Source organism: Mustela nivalis (assembly GCF_964662115.1).
Source record: "Mustela nivalis genome assembly, chromosome: 7".
Classification (NCBI taxonomy): domain Eukaryota; kingdom Metazoa; phylum Chordata; class Mammalia; order Carnivora; family Mustelidae; genus Mustela; species Mustela nivalis.
Window position 1 is genome coordinate 103,927,857 of NC_139026.1, and position 21,244 is coordinate 103,949,100.

General features: G+C 47.9%; 1 protein-coding gene across 15 annotated transcripts; it reads left to right on the top strand.

Moving 5' to 3' along the window:
• The first annotated feature begins 413 nt into the window (after positions 1-413).
• On the top strand, positions 414-20,816 carry ZNF384 (zinc finger protein 384). Of its 15 annotated transcripts, XM_082742687.1 has the most exons (13): positions 520-642; positions 845-906; positions 1,778-1,837; positions 8,501-8,571; positions 9,088-9,325; positions 9,561-9,608; positions 9,805-10,138; positions 11,011-11,103; positions 14,807-15,031; positions 15,731-15,913; positions 17,432-17,510; positions 18,434-18,592; positions 19,197-20,816. In XM_082742687.1, exons 4-13 carry the CDS (start codon positions 8,506-8,508, stop codon positions 19,584-19,586), a joined length of 1,815 nt encoding a protein of 604 aa, XP_082598813.1. In that variant the 5' UTR covers positions 520-642; positions 845-906; positions 1,778-1,837; positions 8,501-8,505; the 3' UTR covers positions 19,587-20,816. The 15 variants fall into 15 exon arrangements, with proteins under 15 accessions (XP_082598818.1, XP_082598813.1, XP_082598820.1 ...); XM_082742694.1 differs by lacking the exon at positions 845-906 and having other exon boundaries at positions 524-642; XM_082742696.1 differs by lacking the exons at positions 520-642; positions 845-906 and adding an exon at positions 985-1,008.
• Positions 20,817-21,244: the final 428 nt, after the last annotated feature.

A 21,244-nucleotide genomic window follows, 5' to 3' on the forward strand; every position in this document is an offset into this window, starting at 1 on the left:
ACGACGGACACAGCCTCATCCTTTCCCACAATTCAAAGCATTGAGACAGTCTTGGGAGTATAGCAAAAAATAATGGTAACCTGCTCTATCAGTCTTGCGCGTTGAAGGAAGGAAAACGAATCCATAGTCTTTTAGAAATCCCTACCTTCCCCCGCCCCCCACTCCCGCCCCGTACCTGATGTATAATTCATAAACCTGTCGGTTTTCACCCTCCCACTTCCCCAGAAGTCCCCTCCGGAAGCCCGGGACCGTAATTCTGAAGGTTCGGCTTCTGCCTTCAGCGGAACCCGCCTTCGCTTCCGTTGTGGCGTCACATCCACAAAGGGCTCTAGCGCGTCCATGGGCGGAAGCCACTTCCGCCCCTACTTGTCGTAACTTCTGCCCGGAGTATTCCGGAGCGTTGGCAGCGCCGGAAATGCTCTGCCGCTCCCGGAAGTGACTCGACCTTTGCATTTCCCCCCCCTTTCCCCATTACTGCCCCCCCTGCATTGCCATTTCCCTCCCTCCCCCCCTTTTCGTTTCCGGCGCTCCCGCCTTCTCTCCGCCGCAGCTCTACTCCGAGTCTGTCGGGGGGAGGGAGGGAGGGAGGGGGCGTGGAGGAATCGGGGTTCTCGGGAGCACGAGCTGCAGCACCACTTCCGGGTGAGTGTTAGGGGAGGGAGGGAGACAGGGGGCCACCCACTGCCTCGCGCCCCCGCCCTGCGGGTGTCTCGCGCGCATTCCGTGCGTGTGTGTGGGTCTGTCTCGCGCCGAAAGTGCGAGCCCGCGCGCTCCGCCTCGCGCTCTCCCCCCTCCCCTCGCCCCCTGCTGTCCTCCCGCCCCACTCGGCTCCCTCCTTTCCCAGCAAACGCCGCCCCTCCCGCGCTCTGGCTCAGGCTCTGGCACCGCCGCAGCCGTCGCCGCCGGGTGAGTCTCGCGCCGCTGCAGCCGGCGCGCGCCAAGCTCTCTGCTCCTCCCCCCTCCCCTTTTCCTTGGGGGGGCGTGGAAGGGGGGGTCCACGGTGTGACTGTATGTGTGTCCGTCCCGGAACCGGAAGTGGTTGTGGAGGAGCGGGCGATGGGGAGGAATGGGGGGGCTTAGGGGGCGGGTGTCTGTCTGGTGGGTGGCAGAGTTCAGCTCCCTGGAGGGGAAGGAGGGACGTCCCAAAGAAGGGTCTTTGAGGAAGGGGTGGGGGGCGACACCAGGAGAAGGCTCCCAGGGGCTGTCTCAGGGGAGCGAAGGTTTTTTGGGGACAGCTGAGGTGTCCAATAGATAGACCCCCCGTGCAGGCTGAGGGAGGTACTTCTTGGCGCAAGGCCTTGGGTAGGCAGGGGCGAAGTCCTCGAAGAAGTGGGGGGGAGGCCAGAGGAAGTGGCTGGGCCTGAACTGGCACTGTGCCTGACACAAGGGCTTGTGCATCCCCCTAGTCTTCAGTTTTGTCTTCTGAGCCAATCCTCTGGGGGCAGGGGCCCATCTCTGTCTCTAACTCCTCTGTTTTATGACCCCTGCTTACCTGTGGCCCTGGGGAACGAAGAAGAGCCAGTGTCTGAGCCCAGGAGTGGAACCCAAACACTGGTGATAGAGTTCATCTTAGTTCCTGGGAATTGAATTTATTTCTCTCCTATCTGCATAGTGGGTGGCACTACTCTCCTTATTATACCATTGCATCTTTGGATTTGGGGGGTCTGTCTTCCTTCCAGACTGACTGCTGAGTGTCAAAGTATTCCTGAGGTTCTCTGCAGGTCCTCTGGTGGCTGTACCCTTACTGGCCCCAGTAACCCAGACAATTTGTTTACAGAAAGTTCAGGAGCCCTGGAAAGGAGAAGGAATAAGACGACAGGAGGAAGAGAGAGAGAGGGTAAGACAATTTTGGGTTAATGGCTTTTCTGGTTTTGGGGGAAAAGGGGTCATAATTAAATGGGCTTTTGGGGACAGTGTGACAGAATTCTTCTAGTAATAGCAATTGTGATACTTGTGTTTGATGTGAGAGAAAAATTATCTCTTGAAGATGCCCAGGAAATTTTTGTGTAAAAAGTTAACACTTTACCCCATCACTTTCTGTTCCCACCAGTATTCAGAAATGATCTGTGAAATGCCTGAGTGAAATCACCAAGTAGGGCTGCATTATGTCCAAAGGAGAAATTTATCTGCTTCAGGGACAAATGAGCCCCAGTCACCAGTATAGTCCTTGTGGTATAGCTTGTGAAATTGCTTTTCTGTATTTGGAACAAGCAGAGCTGAGTTTAGAGTGGGGTTCATATTAATGTCACAGAGGGGTGCTTCAAGTGGACTTGTTGAGTGATTAGAATCTGTGACACAGGTTTATTTCAGTTTGGTGTGTCAAGGTTAAGTTTTCAGGGAAAAAAAAAACCCTCGTTCGTGGGTAAAGTTGTATGAAGTGAACCTCAGAAGTTGGTGGAAGAATTCAGAATACAAGGTTTGATAGTGGTAGAGTTTTAGTCTGAAATGACAGTGTGAGACCCAAAAGAATTTGAGTTCAGAGCTTATAATCCTAGCGATCTCTTCTGAGGACTAATTCCAGTCTGGTTTATAAAATTTATTCCCCATAGGTTTCTGGGCCATTGTTGATAATTAAATATTAAGTGCATATTTCCTCTTCAATTGCCCCACCCCCCTTTTTCCCTGCCCACTTTTTTTTCCCCCCTTATATTTCCCAGATCATCATTTGTAGTGAAATAGACAGGACAGGCTGTGCTCTTCTTCCCACAGAGTACTGAGTACCATGGTCCAGCGGTACCCAGGGTAGAAGTTGCTGGCTCGGATTGCCAACTTTGTGGTCATAGTGGTCTTCTTGGTGTGTTTGGGCATGGTGTGATGGTCTTTCCCAGGAGAATTGGGATAAACCTGTTCTGGGTTATTTTGTACTTGGAAGAATTCACAAATGGAGGAAGGCCCCAAATTCTATCAAGATGGCCCTTGCTGAGTGCCCCTAGAACCTGAGGAAAAAGATTTTGTTTCCTTACTGAGAAAAAAATAGCTCTCTGTGTTTCTTCATTTCAAGTTCTTTAGCTAATATTACAGCATTTCTGCAATTATGCATTTTGGAGCAGTTTTTCTCCATAGATCGTCTGAGGTCCCTGGGTTCAAGTTCTTTCTATAGGTGAGTTGAGTTGATTGTTCTTTGCATCTCTATTGTTAGTGCTTCTAGTTGATGATTACTGAGCTGGAGGCTATAGACCTGATACTCTTGGGTAGTGCCTTTGTAATTATGTGGTCTTTATGTAATTGTCAGTAATTGTCACTAGTAGTCCTTGGCACATGGAAGTATTTCCCTAACTCTCTTCCTTTTGGGAGCACTTGAAGCATTTTATTTCTTTTTCTTTTTTGAGCTGCCTCCCATCACCATATGCCTTATGAATTTGTTTTAAGGGGTTTATTCTCCTCCATCCTCTACCCAAATAGAAACTTAGTAGAATAGTAAATTATTCAGAGTCAACCACTGATGTGGGACCTAGAATTAGATTCCAGAAGTCTTGATTTCTAGGTTCATTTTCCAGCTACTACACTTGGTTGCCACAGAGTCTTCTGTGATTTTCTCAAGACTTGTTGTGTTAAGGGAATATTGCTTTCCTGAAGAAAAATAGGGGCTTATTTGAAAAGCAAGCAGCAATTTTTTTAAAACATAGTAAGTGCGGGGAAAAAGACTATGGCCTTTTGCCATGTCTACCAAAACCACATGCTGCAGGTGGCGGCATCTTTGTTCCTGGATGGCTGGTCATGCTGGGGAAGGACGGACTGACGGACAAAGCCCTGGTGTAAGAGTTTAGGTCTTACTAAATGTTTTGTGGGTGTTACTTAATAATTGTCTTTTTTCTTCACCTCCTCAGTACTTCGAAGATTTCTTTTGAGATTGGAAAAGAAATGCATAGTTCCTTGACCCTCTTGAAAGAAAAATACTGTTCAACTTAACTATAGTAAACCTTCGTTTTTATTAACAGAATGCTTGGGGTATGCTGCAGTAGTAAAGTTGAAATTAGAACCCAGATTTTTAATCTGTCAACATTCTTTCTACTTACTGTTTTTCTTTCTTTCCTGCTCTTTGGGTCTGTAACAAAAGCCTTCTACTTCCTTCCCAATCTAGGATAAATCAGTTCTTTTTATTATCATTGATATATTGGCATAACCATCAGAACTGGCACTCTGTGGAGATGGGGTTTCCCCATAATATCATTGGGCTTCTCCAGGTTTTAAGACTGTTGGTATATGCCTGCTTGAATGTTGGGATGGTTTGGGAAGGAGAATTGTTCCATGAAACATAGAAAGTTAAGAGGTTAATGGACAGTAAAAAGGTCTCAAGTGATCTGGCACCAGGAACACCCTGTTACACAACTGCAGGGGGGCACCATTTACATTATATTCTGGCAAGAGCCTTCCTTCTTCTTTTTTTTTTTAAGATTTTATTTATTTGACAGATCACAAGTAGGCAGAGAGGCAGGCAGAGAGAGAGGGAGAAGCAGGCTTCCCGCTGAGCAGAGAGCCCGATGTGGGGCTTGATCCCGGGGCCATGGGATCATGACCAAGCCAAAGGCAGAGGCTTTAACCCACTGAACCACCCAGGCTCCCCAAGAGCCTTCTTCTTGACTCTCCATTTGATCTCCTTTCAGGGATAGGGATAGAAGTCAGCCTTTTCAGAACAGTAGTGTAGTATAGAGGTGTCATTTTGCAAGCAAACATTGCTCCTAGTTGGGTGAGCAGAACCCTCTGTGTACCTCCTTCATATTCATCGGCAGCCCATGAGTCACTTATCATTGTGTCCGGGGACCAGCTGTGGTTCTTGTCTCCCACTTTGTTCTGTTAAGATCCAAAGCAGAGTGATAGCCTAGGTATCCAGGGAAGTGGAGAGGGCTTTTATTCAGGTTCACCCCTTTGATGGTCTGGTGTTTTTACTCAGATTCTGTCATTCTAAAATCAATGACCTTGGTGGCCAAGTGAGGTCTCCCAGGTTGTGGACAGAGAACATCCTCTTTAACTGCATTTTTAGCTGTTACCAAAATTTCATATTTGGAAATATTTATGGAGAACTCTCTCAAAAATGTATAGTCCCTTCCTGGAAATGTAAATTTTAATTGGTGCATCAAGTCACAGTGTCAGAGAGTATGTACTTCAGTTGTAGGGTTTGGGTCTCTTCTAGAACCCCCATTCTTAACTTGCCCTTTGGTATCTGCATTCAGATCCCCGCCCTAATATTTACTGTTTGACTCTGACTCCACTTTCCTCGTTTGAAACGAGGATCCCACTGCCTACTGCAACGAGTTGTTGCGGGGTTTAAATGATACAATCGTTGTGAAGTACTTGGAAGGACTTAGAACAGTTCCTGAACACAATGAGCACTTAGTAGATGTTCATTGTGATGGTAGTGGTGACATGGTCCTGTCTGCCACATCACTTTGGTTTTTTTGTTTTGTTTTGTTTTGTAAAGATTTTATTTGTTTACTTGACAGAGAGAGATCACAAGTAGGCAGAGAGGCAGGCAGAGAGAGGGGGAAGCAGGCTCCCTGCTCAGCAGAGAGTCCGCCGATGCGGGGCTCCATCCCAGGACCCTGAGATCGTGACCTGAGCTGAAGGGAGAGGCCCAACCCACTGAGCCACCCAGCCACCCCCTGCCACATCACTTTGTGTGCCCCCTTGGTAAAGAACCCACAGGGGCTGTTTCTTTCATAAAGTGTTTCACCTGAGCCACTAGTAGGACAGTAAATGGATCTAATCTTTACTGTCAGGGAGGGGCCTTATGCCTCAGAACCCTATTTGAAGATAGTCTTATTTTCAGGCTTTCAGTTCCTCCCTCCTAAATTTTCACATCCCTAATGTGTTTACTTCCTTCGGGGGAGATTATAAATTAGACCCTCCTTTCTTTACTGGCCAGCCTAATTCTCTACTTCATTGCCATCATATGCCACTACTCTTGTATGTGTCGTTTCTCTCAGCTAGAAGTTTAAACAGATGGGGTTGTGAGTTATGATTTAAGCCCCTAGTATTGTTTTCAAAATCTGTATGTATAGGGACGCCTGGGTGGCTCAGTTGGTTAAGCAGCTGCCTTCGGCTCAGGTCATGATCCCAGCGTCCTGGGATCGAGTCCCGCATCGGGCTCCTTGCTCCGCGGGGAGCCTGCTTCTCCCTCTGACTCTGCCTTCCACTCTGTCTGCCTGTGCTCACTTTCGCTCGCGCTCTCTCTCTCTGACAAATAAATAAAATCTTAAAAAAAAAAAAAAAAAAAAAAAATCTGTATGTATAGAGTCCACTGTCATTCAGTCCATTAAATATGGACTTGCATACTGGGTGAGGATTTCTGTGTTCGAGACCGTGGGAAGATCCAAGATGTGACCCCTGCTTCCCAAAGGGCTTGGCAGGATTGGATCGCTTTAAACTGATCTGATCATTTCTTGATTTCTGTTGCCTAAGAAGGATCCGAGGCCCCTTTGTGAAGTTAGTGCTGGAAGGAAAAGGTTGGCACCTGTGTTGGAGATTGTTCTGATGTATTTTTTTTTAAACCTTTTTTTTTTTTAAATTTTATTTATTTATTTGACAGAGAGCAATCACAAGTAGGCAGAGAGGCAGGCAGTGGGAGGGGAAGCAGGCTCCCTGCTGATCAGAGAGCCCGATGTGGGGCTCGATCCCAGGACCCTGAGATCACGACCTGAGCCAGAGGCAGAGAATTTAACCCACTGGGCCATCCAGGAACCCCTGTTCCTGGATATATTTTATAAGTTGGGGGGCAGGACGTGCCTGTGGTTGACTCTGGGATCACTTAATACTGAGCCTTATTTGTGTAAAGTTGTATTCACAGATTTGGTGCAGTCCTCTCTTCTCCTCTGCTACTTTTTAGGAAAGAGTAGGCTGCAATTCAGTTCTGCTTCCCTTTATAGGTTTTGTGAAAATTGAGAATGCTGTTTAATAGAGCAGAAAAAGTGGTAAGATTTCTGGAGAAGGAACAGGGTTACATCTAGACTGATGTCCCTTCTTTTCTCCTTCTTTGTTACAGATTTTCCTAGTTTCCTTAATCTACCTCAAACCTGGTTTCTATGCCCAACGTACCCTCTAGTACTTAGTGGTTCTGGTATCTGCCTCCAGCACATCCTCCAGCCACTCATGGCTGGAAGTCACAGGTCCTCTTCTCCCCCACCCCCGACCCCGACCTGAATCTTCGTTGCTTCTGGTTCAGACTAGCAGCATGATGTTAATGTTTTATTTCCAGCTATTGGTCATTTCCCCATTCCAGCAGTGTCATACTCCCTCTTCACCTACCTTCTGCTGGACTGGATCTTCCTGGGTCCAGGATTTGGGGAAGTTACTCTTGAATAATTGCCATTAACATACTACCTTGCTAGGAGAAGTGATCGGAATGGGGAAATGGTGGGATGCCTAGATTCCGTATCCATCTGTGACTTGCAACATGATTCTGAGGGATTGCTCTTTTTGCTTATTCCTTCCTCCCAAAGCTTTAAGCTCCTTTATCATCCACTTACAGAGAAGAACTTGAACTCTCAGAAGCATCGTGTTTGAGAATCACAAGGCAGGCGTCTAGTACTGTGTTATGTATTCTGGCCCACTGTGGTCCTTTTTCTGAATCCTGTAAGTAGAAATCTGGGGTGCTGCTGCTACTCCTAGTGCTCAAACCTTTTTTTTCTTTTTTATTTTTTTTTAAGATTTTATTTATTTATTTGTCAGAGAGAGAGATCACAAGCAGGCAGAGAGAGAGGAAGGAGCAGTCTCCCTGTTGAGCTGAGAGCCAGATGCGGGGCTCGATCCTAGGACCCTGGGATCATGACCTGAGCCGAAGGCAGAGGCCTAACCTCTGTGCCATCCAGAAAGAGGGTTAACCTCTTTTAGAGTGGTAATTCCAGGTTTTCACTGCTCCATTCAGCATGTATGGTACCCAGTGCGGGGCTACAGAGACCTTGGTGGGATTGTTGGGGCATGGTCCCCAGGTATCATCTGGTACTGATTGGGATTCCTGCCAGTTTCACTCTTCAGTTCCCTCGGGCATTTTGTGTTCTGGCCTAGAACCTTTTCAAGCTGCACAGAACTACAAATGTGTCAGTTGGAAGTCTTAAGATGTTTTATTTCAAGGAAGACGGATCTGTGGGATAAAGGAAAAGAGGAGCAGGAATAGGTACCCTGGCTGTTTCTAAGTTGGTCAGTGATTTACTTTATGTGACCATGGGTACATTCCTTCCCTGCTCATGACTTGAGTTTCTCTTTTTGTCACCAAAGGAAAGTACAGCCAGGTCTATTTCTTTGGCTTATGGGTGACATTCTGTGGGTAAGTGAGACGTGTATTAAGTTCTTTCACGGCCATCTGAGGTAGGATAGGCTCTGTTCGATTTCATGCTGAGTGACTCTCCAGGATGAATATGGTAGATCCTGAGATCTTCACTGTAAATTTGCAGCCCTGTGGTCAGGTGCCAAAGAAGAGGCCAGGAATTCCTCAACTGCCTTTCTCCGTTACTACATTTCTTTGGGTAAGTCATGAGTGTGACGCGGTCTCTCTTTCTCTCTTCAGGTAGAATGGAAGAATCTCACTTCAATTCTAACCCGTACTTCTGGCCTTCTATCCCCACAGTCTCAGGACAGGTAGGTGGTGTTTGGTTCTTGCTCCTTCTCCTTTTTTTTTTTTTTTTAAGATTTTTATTTATTTATTTGACAGATAGAGAGAGATCGAAAGTAGGCAGAGAGGCAGGCAGAGAGAGAGGAGGAAGCAGGCTCCCTGCCGAGCACAGAGCCCAATGCAGGGCTCGATCCCAGAACCCTGGGATCATGACCCAAGCCGAAGGCAGAGGCTTTAACCCACTGAGCCACCCAGGCGCCCCTCTTGCTCCTTCTCTTTCACCTTCTTTGTTCAACTCTGAGCATAGGTTCTATCATTGTGGAGACTGAAGCAAGATAAATCACGTGCTGTTTCACCAGGTCCCTCGCCACTAAGAATCACAGCATTTCTGTCCTGGCTTCTCTCTGGAAGCACAAAGATACTGTACTTCTTGCTCTCCCAGGAGGACAGATCATGCAAGTGCTTAGGGAGCAGACCAAATCAGGCCCTTTAAGAGGCGGCCGCTTGCCTCCCCGCTCGCCTCCCCTTTCCTTTTGTTTTAGATTGAGAACACGATGTTCATCAACAAGATGAAGGATCAGCTGCTGCCAGAGAAGGGCTGTGGGCTGGCTCCACCCCACTACCCCACCCTGCTGACAGTGCCTGCCTCAGTGTCCCTGCCCTCAGGCATCAATATGGACACAGAGTCCAAGTCAGACCAGCTGACCCCACATAGCCAGGCATCCGTTACCCAGAATATCACCGTGGTCCCTGTGCCGTCTACAGGACTGATGACTGCTGGTGAGCCACTCTGCTCTTCTCCAATCTGAGGTGTTGATCTTTCATGATCAGTACCCCAGGCTGGAGGGCTCCAAGGACATGGGGAGTGGGATATGTGTTTGATTACTCAATCACATTTTTATTAAGTGCCTACTGTGTGCCTAGCAATGCGCTAGGCATTGTGGGGGATACAAAGAAGTAGAAGATGCGGTCCCTGCCTTTGAGGAGGTGACATTCTTTCCTTCTCTGAATCAAGGAGTCTCCTGTTCTCAGAGGTGGAGAAGAGAAGGGAGTCAATCAAGGGGTAAATCTCACTGTTACCGGGGGTGGGGTGGGGACAGGGGTTAGGAGACCATTATTTTTCTACAGGGTTTGGGGTTTCCTATATACTCCGGGCTGGGGGGTGGTGGTGAGGGGTTGGTTAGACAATGATCTGGGGGAAAGTAAATAGGATCAGGACTGGACAACATGACACCATCTCCTTTTTCTCCCAATCCTAGGTCCTGGTTTGGTAATCACGTCCCCCTCAGGCTCCCTTGTGACCACAGCCTCATCAGCTCAGACCTTCCCCATTTCGGCTCCCATGATTGTCTCAGCTCTTCCCCCTGGCTCACAAGCCCTGCAGGTGGTCCCTGACCTCTCCAAGAAGGTAGCATCAACCCTAACAGAGGAAGGAGGAGGAGGTGGTGGTGGAGGTGGCAGCGTGGCTCCTAAGCCCCCTCGGGGCCGGAAGAAGAAGCGGATGCTGGAATCAGGGCTGCCTGAGATGAATGACCCTTATGTCCTCTCCCCCGAGGATGATGACGACCATCAGAAAGACGGCAAGACCTATAGGTAAGGATCAGAGCCAGGGCAGCAAGGGGTGAGGATCCCTGTCTCAGCTTACCTACCCCCTTCGTGTCTTGCCCTTAATCGGGCTCCACGCGGACAGCTTTCCACCTCAGATCCACTTGCATGTCAGGTGTTCTCTTGTGGGGCAGGAACGTAGAGCTTCCAACTAGCACTTCTCTAGTGACTCTTCCCCAGGACGCAGACCCACTATATGCCTTCCTTTTTGGGGTTGTCAGCATTGACTAATTTTTGAATGACCTAATGGAGTTTCTTCCTTATGATAAGGCTTTAGACTGGGTTTCAGACTCCGTCTCCAGCTCCTTTGTGCTTTCTACACTTTCCATTCCTGTTTTCTAAGAAACTGTTCTGATAAGCCCCTAACCTTAACCTGCGTGCCATCCGCTGGTTCTTGGGCCATATCTGAGCTCTGAGACTGCCTGACCCTGCATGGTTGGGATGATGGGAGGGATCTGTATAAAGAGATGGGAGGAACAGGATATCGCCCTTCTCTCCCGCCACCCCCCATCCCAGACTATATGCTTATAAAATGCCTGTTTGCTCACTTTCTAATTCATGAAAGTCATTTGGATTCTCTACTTCCTTTAAGTTGTCCATTGCCAAATAGTCTTATATTTGCATGTGGCGATATACAAAAAGAATTTCAGAAGGAAACTCCTTGCCCCTTGAAAGTTGGATGTCTTTTAATCCCCTTGAAAACTGTCAGGGGCCCTAGTGGGTTTGGGAAGTCTGGTCCCAGGTTACAGAGTGGGATAACCACTGTCACAGCTTTGATGCAGACAGGGGCAGATGTGCATGGCTGGGAGACTGGGTCTGTCCTTAGTGTACCGAGATGGGCAATGTTGTTCCCATTTTAGGAGCGAAGGGAACTGCGGCACAGGAAATGGACAGAGCCTTGGGCTCATGGATTCAGTTCCCGGCTCCACCACGAACTTGCTGTGTGACCCTGGGCAAGTCCTTTTCCCCTCTCTGGGCCTCAGTTTCCTCATCTGTAAAATGGGGAGAGTTCTGTTTATGCCTCCCATTTGTTAGGAGTATATGTCATCTAAGATTTGAAATGTTGGGAACTTCAAAAGAAAGAAGCAATAGTTGTCATTTAGCATTTATTTGTGTTTGTGTTGTACGCTTCTACCGTGGAGAGTAGCCATGACTACAGAGTGTTTAAATTCCTCTTTTAAGTGAAAGTGAGGGGAGTGTTGCTATGCAGAAAGTACTGAGCACTGCAGAATTCCAGCTCCTAATCTGAAAGTTCACTGTAGCTTTATTATTACAGGTGTATCCCACTTTATATAATAAAAGTGTTCCTGGAAATGTTTACATCATATCATTTTATAAAGGTACCGACAAGTTTGATTCATTTAAAAGCATCTTTTATATATCATTTCATATAGTGGAAGTCCCTTTTATTTTGTAGAAATCTGGATTTTTATGTATTTGCTCAAAGTGAGGTCATTGTGACATGGAGATACACCTCTAGCAAATGTGTTGTTGTGAGAATAATGGGCTAGCAAATGTGTTGTTGTGAGAATAATGGGCTAGGTCTCTGACCCTTTGGAACTTTGCACATGGATTAGGATCCCCTCATTCTGCCAGAGGTTTCTTTTTGTTTTTGTTTTTGCTTTTGCTTGTTTATTTTTTGGACCCTCATTAAAGCTAACTCTGGACTTCCCAAACTATGGGAAGGAATGTGAATATACAATTGGAAGGAAGCCGTGGTAGCATTTTCTACACCCTCAGTGTTTTTGAAATTCTTGACTGGCCCCACACCCAGGTGACTAAGGAGAACTCTGAAATCAAGGGCGCCTAATTATATTCTAGGTAAATGGAATTTCTTCAGAAACTCAGAACTCTGGAGTTCCCAAGGAGTCTTTTTAATCTCACGCACACACACATACACAATCCCTGTCTCCGTGCATGTGTGGATCAACCACATCCATTCCTGTGGTCAGTATCATTTGACTGGGTATTGTTGGACTTTGGTTCTGTTAGTCTGGACAAGTCACCTTCTTTCTAGCTCTTGGTTCCCATTTTGTAAAATGGGAAGAGCAGGCATGGCCCCCATTTATCATGTGGAAATGTTTTGAGTATCTGAAATTGGTTTTAAATATCTTAGGGGGAAAATTGGGGTGATTTGAAGTTATTACTGTCATTGTCAGGGTCATTGTATTACATGCCCCCAAAGGGGCCCAATTCTTGTGTTAGATGTGACTGGTGCCCCCTGGCCTAGTGAAATGGGGTGGTGGCTTTGCTGTTTCCTGCTGACTCCCCACTGCTACAGAGCTCCTAAATCAGATTGCTTTCCAACCTCCGACACCTTGCATTAAAGGACTTGTGCTCTTTTATCTGGCTTCATAGGATTTCAGAGTTAGAAATATGTTAATGGTCACCTACACCACCCTCGGCCCTGTAGTTTTAGTCTTCTGAGCATTCCTGACAGATGATATAGTCTGCCTGTCCTTGAGTACTTCTAGTGTGAGGCATCTCAGAATAGGTTAGAATCATAGCTTTGTGTAGTGAATAACTGTTTGCCCTTTGGCAAATTACTTAACCTGAGCCTTCTTGTTCTGTTCTGTAAAACAGGGATAATACTTGCCAGGTTGTTGTGAGGAGTGGAAACAATGTGTCTCAAGTGCCTGTAACTGGTACCAGGGCCCTGGTAATATCAGGCACAACAAATGGCAACTATTATTATCATTATTATGATTGTCATTTGAGACTCCTTATTTTGTTGCCAGTCCATTGTCCATGGATTTAAGTTTTGTAGATTCCTCTCTAGTTGAAAACTTGGATAAAAAGGGTTATTTTCTCTCTTGTAGTTAATTTCATACTAAGGGTTTAGCTGTGTGTTCAACACTCACACACAAACTATGAGCTTTTGTTTGAGTTAAAAAAGAATGTGTGGTTCCACCTGTCCTAGAAATTGTAGCAACCAAGGAAAATTATGTTGTAACGTTAGTACCTCCCCCCACCCCCAAGTGACAAGGTGTCCAGTTTCCAACCTCAGTGGAACGCATAGTGGTATGAGGTCATCCATCAGCACTGGTACTGTTAACATTAGCGCAGTTTTATTATTCAAGAACACTCTTGGCTTACCATTGACTGGCCCAGGGGTTTGCTGGCCCTACTAGGGGCAGCTGTTTATCTCTCCATTTTACAGACCAGAAAATTGAGGTCTAGATTGATAAGCAAGCCTGTAACTGAACCCTGATTAGAGCCCAAGTGTCCAGGCTTCCATTGGCTGTGTCCTTGGGCCTGTACTGGCTATAAACAGAACCTCTGCGCCTCCCATATAATATTTGGCCATGCCAGACAGCAGCCAGGGATTGGCGAACTGGGAATCCGATTTCCTTCACAGTTTTCAGGTGCCTGGAGAAACAGAAATTGACCTTAATGATTGTAATTTTAATAGAAACATGAATCATAATTAGTAGAAACAATAATAATACTCCCAAATAATGTCACATTTTTTCCTTTGAGGAGCGCAGAGTTCTTTTTAGTCTTGATCTTATTTATTCTCTAAAAATTCTCCTGGGATCAGAAGAAAGCAGAAGTCCTCTCCCCACACCATCCTGAGGCCAGATGATAGAAAGAAGTTGGGGAGGAACCAGAGCAGAGGGGACTTTTTCCCCACTTGCTTGGCTTCCAGGTGCTGCCCTCTCTACCAGCTCGTGCTGTGCACTGCAGGGTTTTGAGGAACGAGAGCATTCCAGCTCACAGATAACTCCTATTCGATAAAGTCTGAGCGGGTGTGGCTTATCTTGCTCAGAGGCTCCTTATTTGATACGGTTGGGCAACATCAGAACAGGAAGGATTACCCACTCAGGTGATGGGTGAAAGTGTATCAGTTATTCGCTCATGTCTGCCCAGAGTGCTGGCTCCAGCTCCATGTGCTAGGGAAGAGGAAAGGGTTAGCATGGAAGCTCAGTGTTTCACAGATCTTTTCCTCCTAAATATTTGAGGGGGAGACAGCTCACTCCTTGGCTCTTTGCAAAAGTGGTTCTCACTTGATTGCCCAGGGGCTCAGGGGTGGAGGTGGCTGGTAGAACACCGGATCCAAGGTTGGGGCTAGACGTAGATGGTTTGGAAAAGCCCCTCTAGATAATTCCAATCCCTCTCCACTCCCATCCTTCTAGGAGTCACTGGCTGAAAGGAAGTAGGAGAGAATCTGAGAGAAGGCAATTATGTGAGGAGACAGGAGAGAAGTCCTTCTGGGGAGTATAGTCAGTTTGTCCTCATCAGCCCCTACTTGAGAAGGGATGAACTTTGTGCACAAGAAGTTGGGGCAGGGAGCCCTTTCAAAGTCCAAAATCAAGTTCTAGGCAGAAGGAAAAGAAGTTAGTCGATACCCCTGGCCCAATGAAATCCACATTCGCCTAGAGCCAATAATAAGGTTTACCTGTCTTTTCTGGTTGAATTTTTGTTTCTCTACATACTTAGGGAGTCAGATCATTTGAATATTTACGGAATATTTGTATTGCGTGGGTCTGTATTAAAAGCATAGACTGCCAAGATAAGTAGAGCAGATCCTCCTCTCAGGGGCCTTTGAGCGCAGTTGCGGTAAAAGAGCAGATAGGCTGGCTTCTGTGGAAGTGGAGGGAGGGTGCAGTGCGCTGCCGGTGGGACAGTTCTAACCACTGCCCTCACTTGGCCCAGGTGCCGGATGTGCTCACTGACATTCTACTCAAAGTCGGAGATGCAGATCCACTCCAAGTCACACACCGAGACCAAGCCCCACAAGTGCCCGCACTGCTCCAAGACCTTCGCCAACAGCTCCTACCTGGCCCAGCACATCCGTATACACTCAGGGGCCAAGCCCTACAGTTGTAACTTCTGTGAGAAATCCTTCCGCCAGCTCTCCCACCTCCAGCAGCACACCCGGTAAGGCTGCTCTTGGTTTTGCCCTGCCGCCTGGCTGTGAACCCCTGCCCCTGAGGCCGCGTTGTCGAGCCTACTCTTCTGTCCTCACAGTTTCTTTTCCCTTTCAACTTGGCCCTTCGGGAGCCTCCGTTTGCTCTCGTTACTGTCTCTGAAAAATAAACTCTGTATTTTAGCAGTTTGTGTGGGCCTGGGCAATGGTGGTCTCCAGTCCCCAAGTCTGGAACAGTCTTTGTGGTTTCTTTCTGTGTCTGTGTTTGGAAATCTTCTGCAGAGCAGGCCCTGCTTATGCTATATGCTTCAGTTCAGAGCCAAGGTGTGCATTCAACTTCAGGTCCATGGGGAGCAGGCGCTATTGGTCTTTATTCAAATTACTATTTGGAAGCAGGGTATCTGTGGTGAGTGTATAACCTTAGAACGAAGCAGAGGGTTGACAAGCCTGAAACCGTTAAGGTGACCAGGAGCCAGGGGTCGCAGCTCTTCATCATCTCACTGCCATTCTAGCCACCGACGTAAGATCAGCAGCAACCTAGCTCTGGGTGTCCTCGTCATTAGCCTCTCCAGGCCGGAGTATGTTTGGGAGGAGGGAGGAGGGGGTGCTCTCATCCGTCAAGCAACATCATTTCACCCAGCAGAGAGCTGAGCCCATGGTGTCGAACTGCTTCCTCCTCCCCCCTTCCCTCCTCTCCTCTCCTCCGGCAGGATCCACTCCAAGATGCACACGGAGACCATCAAGCCCCACAAGTGCCCGCACTGCTCCAAGACCTTCGCCAACACCTCCTACCTGGCCCAGCACCTCCGAATCCACTCGGGGGCCAAGCCCTACAACTGTTCCTACTGCCAGAAGGCCTTCCGCCAGCTCTCCCACCTCCAGCAGCACACACGGTAAGGGAGAGTGGCGGGCTACTGCCCCCGCCCCGCTGGCATGCCCTCCCCACCCCCCGCCCCGGACACACACAACAACCCGCATGCGGGGGGCGGGGGAGAGACCTGGCTGGAGGAGAATACGACCGGCGTCTGGGAGAAGAAGAAGCCACAACCCTGGAGGCACAAGCGGATGCTCAGAACCTTTCTGGGGCACAAGCAGCGTGGGGAAGATGCAGTGACTGTGACATTCCCTGACCCATGGGAGAAAGAGACTCATCTGGGGTAGAGACAGCTTCTGCCTTCATTTCTCTTGCTCCAAACACCAATACGCACATCTTGCAAGATTTTCTCGTTGGTGCCAAAGCAAGGGCATGTGATTGGAGAAGACCATACCACTAGCCCTTAGGGCACCAATTATGAACGAGAGACATAATCGGACTTTAGCTGGGTACAAGCCTCGTGAGCCCTACAGCAACCAGCAAGTTTCCAAGGATGCCAGGAATAGAGAACAAAACAAAACCTGTCTGAAACGGAGGCACAGAGAACTGGCAAACAAAATGAAAAAGCTCCTACTTCATAAGGATGTCCACTGTTTGTCCCATGAATCTGGAGTAATTTGGAGGAAGTGAACCTGCCAGCCGGAAGAGTTGATGATGTCCTTTAGGCGGATCTCAAGTTGAAATGGAGTCCAGAGTTCCTGGTCAGGAGCCCTCTCATCTGGCTGCTTTCGGATGCAGTGACACCCCCCCCCCCAAGTGCTCGGACATCTGGCATTGCGAAGAGGAGGAGTCGGGCTTTCCTCACAAAGAAACCTGTCCTGCTACGTTTCCAAGATTTTATTCAGAGGTCCAGAAAAGCACGTGGTTACAAAGCTGGCTCTGAAGTCCCTGATGAGGAGCAGGTGTCCACAGACCCTCAAGTCCTTGGCTCATCTCAGTGGAGGGGCCAGTAATGTTTGGGAAAGAGGTCACATTGGTACTAAACTAGGCATTTCCTGCCCTTAGGGGGCCAGACTGGGAAAAGCCCCAAGGAGTTGCCATGTGTATTAATATCACTGCTACTCTCCATAATTAGCATAACTCTCTGCTTTTCTTTGATACCAAAGCTTTTTCTGGGAGCGGTGTTCAAGGCTGAGGGAATAGGTTTTGGTTGTATGGTGGGGGCCGAGGAAGAAGTGTTCTATGTCTTTTTCCGTACCAGTGTGTTTACCTTATGTTTCTGAACATTCATCAGGGACAGCTACTATAGGAGCTGACCTATATGCCAAATTATGGACTGCCTGTCTCTTGGCTGCCAAGCCACCGGTCCCTCCTCCCCCAGCAGAGGAGCTTGAGCTGAGTGATGGAGGCAGTGAGCAGAGATCAGGCACTGTGGCAGGATCAGTGTGAGAGAGGAGCTGAGGCTGGGACCTCCCGGAAACCCAGCCTGTACTCCCAGAGGAGGACAGGAGTGGCCTTGAGGAGGTCGGTTAAGGAACCAATCCCTGAGTGGCCTTGCTGACATGCTTTTCCTGTCTCCTTTTCTCATCCTATGCAGAATCCACACCGGTGACAGACCATACAAATGTGCACATCCGGGCTGTGAGAAAGCCTTCACACAGCTGTCCAATCTGCAGGTAAATGTTACACCCTCCACACAAGGTCTTGCGTCTAAGACTTGGGTCACGGCGCCATTTGAGTAGTGCAGTGGTTCTCAAACGTTTTCAGGACCCCTTTACGCTCTTAATAATTGTTGGGAAACCCGAAGAGCTTTTGTCGATGTCTACACAGAGAATGTGAAACTGAAAAACTTGAAAAAATATTTAGTAATTCATTTAAAAATAACCAACCCATTGCAGGTTAACATATATAACATCTTTTCAGACATGTACACCCCAAAAAATATTTTTGAGAGTGTGTGTGTGTGCATAAGTGGAGTCAGGGAGGGGCAGAGAGAGAATCCTAATCCTAATCCACATTGAGCGTTGAGCCCAAAGTGGGGTCAGCCTCACGACCCTAAGATCATGACCTGAGCCCAAATTAAGAATCGGATGCTTGACTGACTGCACCACTCTGGCGCCCTGGCTGCTCGTTTTGAATGTTTAGCCTACCAGAAGCTGGCTAGATACTCCTGCCTGCCATGCTCAGTCTTTGCTCCGTTAAACATCACAAAATCTCTGTACAGTCATGAGAGAAGGAGAATGAAAAGGCAAACGTGGTCTTACCATTATTTTGAAAAGTGTTTTGACTTTGGAGGCTCTGTAGAGAAGTCTTGGTATTCCCTGGCATCACCCCCATGCTTTGGCTTGGGAACCAATGGGCCAGTGGGGCCAGCATAGCGTCCTTCCCACTTTTCAGGATCCTGGAATATGCCGCAGGAGCTACAGCTCTTCCCTTAGCCTATAACTCCTCAAGTTTTATTGAAAGCAGTTCCTACTACCTTCAGATGGAGAGAGAAGCTGGCAGGCTGACACCCAGCTCAGTGCTCTGGCATTAAGGGTCAAAGAGGCAGGAAGGATGAGTCTGATGCCCTTATCCTGATTTTTCCTCATTTTCCCAGTCCCACAGACGGCAGCACAACAAAGATAAACCCTTCAAGTGCCACAATTGTCATCGGGCGTACACGGACGCAGCCTCCCTCGAGGTGCACCTGTCTACGCACACGGTGAAACACGCCAAGGTGTACACCTGCACTATCTGTAGTCGGGCATACACGTCGGTGAGTGCTCATGCTTGTGCTCGCCCTTCGTTTCCCCACAGGCCAGGAGGACCCCAGTCCGCCCTACCCCATTTTCCCGGAGGGAGAGGTGCTGCCTTGACTATACGGAATCTCCCTAGCACCAGATAACCAATAATCTCTCAATAAAGAGAAGAGAAATTAAATAGATCTGTAGCTAAGGAATTTTGGGGGGTGTCTGATTCCTTAAGCCTGTAGAGGAAGATTGCTAAGCAATGATTCTTAATTTTACTTAGACGTAAGGCAAAATAACTTGCAATTTGGGGAGAAAGATTTCAGTTAGATGTTTTCCATTAGACTCCAGGAAAAGGTGGCAAAGTCCTTCCATTCAAAGATCTTTGGGGAAATGACCACTTTTCCCAAGGCAGGTTGAATGCCTACTGTGACAGTGAAGGTTTCCCCTCTCCTTCCTGCCCAAGAGTGAGCACTGGCAGAGGCTCCTGGGGAGAACTTGCCCACAGCTCCAGAATGTCTCTGTTGAATTATGGCTCTATTTATAAAGTAAAATAAGAGCCCAGGATGCTGGTTATAAGTAACCTCTTTCCTTCTCTTTCATCCCTCAACTCTTTTTCACCATCTCCTTCAGGAAACGTACCTTATGAAACATATGCGGAAACACAACCCTCCTGATCTCCAGCAACAAGTGCAGGCGGCGGCGGCGGCAGCAGCAGTGGCCCAGGCCCAGGCCCAGGCTCAGGCCCAGGCCCAAGCCCAAGCCCAAGCCCAGGCCCAGGCTCAAGCCCAGGCCCAGGCCTCCCAGGCATCACAGCAGCAGCAGCAGCAGCAGCCACAGCCACCACACTTCCAATCCCCTGGGGCAGCCCCCCAGGGTGGGGGCGGCGGGGACAGCAACCCCAACCCTCCACCCCAGTGTTCCTTTGACCTGACCCCTTATAAGACGGCGGAGCATCATAAGGACATCTGCCTCACTGTCACCACCAGCACCATCCAGGTGGAGCACCTGGCCAGCTCTTAGAGACCTGTGCTGCCACCCACTGGGAAGAGGGGAAAGAAGTTCTGGTCCCTTCTTTCTCCAACTTCTCTTGGTGGGAAAAGTCTTCTTCCTTGACAGGCCTTGGCTCCATCTCCTTGGGCCTCGGGCACGGCCTTCCTACACAGGATACCATGCTTATTCTCAACTCCTCTTCAAAAGGAACATCAGCCCTCCTGATTGGCAAAGGAATAATTCGCTGGTAGTATAATCCAGCAACCTCCCCTTCTAAGCATAGCTTTTCAAAATTGGGGGTTGGTGCTCAAGGGAGGGATTTGCTATGACCTCATAGAAACTTTTCCAGTGTGGGCACTTACCCTCTCGTTACCCTCATAATCCTCAAAGTTGGGGTTGGTGGAAGACTAGAGGCTGGTCCTCCCAGATCTCTGAGAGAAGGGAGCCCTAAAGGCAACCAGTCTCCCATTCTATTCTTGCCTGCAAAAGAACAGAGGTTTCTCACATGCCCCGATCCCCAGGAGCCGTCTTCCCCTCGTGGTCTCACTTCACTTCCTACCTAATGCTGGAAGAGGGAGATCTGGGTGGGGGTCAGACCCCCTTTATTTCTAAAGGGGCAAGGGCTGAGATGTGGTCCCCAAGGGGCCAGAGATCCCCAAAATGGTCAAGGGTGGCTTAGAAGTGTGGGTTATGGTTTTCCTTGGAGCCTCTCCCCTTCTCTGCCAGCCAAGACCCTATACTCAGTCTCCCAGTCCCAAAGCCAGAGGAGCTGTGGGAGCTTTGTGTTCTTTATAAAAGCCCAAAACAAGGGGTGTTGCAGAGAAGGGAGAGTTCAGGGCAAACACAAGGACTGGACTTAGCTCCCTAGGTGCCACGGTCAGTTGCCGGACACGGATTTATATATAAATATATATATAAATATATATATATATACCCACTCATCACGGCCATCTTTGTTGTAACCATTTCTGTGTTTATAAATGCATTATCTCTGAGAATTTTCATATTTGATGTTTATTTTTGTCCTTTTTGTTTTTCTCCACCCACCCTGTCTTCTGGCCAACGGCATTTTTATTTCCTTTTGTCCTTTTTATTTGTTTGTTTTTAAATCATGGCAGATTTCAGAGAAAAGAGAAAATGAAAAAAATCAGGAAACCAGTTGTTATAAAGCAATTTAAAATGAAGAAAAAAAAAAAACCTTATGTACAAACCAAGGGGTGTTTTTAGAACCTTGTATAGAAATAAATTCGTGTAAAAGGATCAGAGGCAAGTGGAGCTGCTGATATGAGCGAGCATGGGAAGAAGATATCTGGGGAGAAGTTCAAGGACAGTACTAAGAATTTACACTAGCATGTGTATGTGTGAAGAGTGAGTGCTGTGTGATGAGAATCTTGTGTGTGTATCCCCAAGCATAGAAGACCACAGCTTCAATACTTAAAGTGAGATTCTGGTGTATGAGGGTTTCTACATACAAATCCTGTCATGGGGCCTGCGATGCCTAAGTATATGAGAGCAAGGTTTCAGTCATGTGTTCGTAAAACCAGTAAGCTCCCCATGAAAGAAATGGGAGCATGGCCTCTTGAAATGGCCTGCACTCCTGCTTGAGCATCACCAGGCTCAGGGCTAATTCCTTGGCAGAATGTGTACGTACATCTATCTGTTACCCATATCCATAGGTTGGCAGCAGC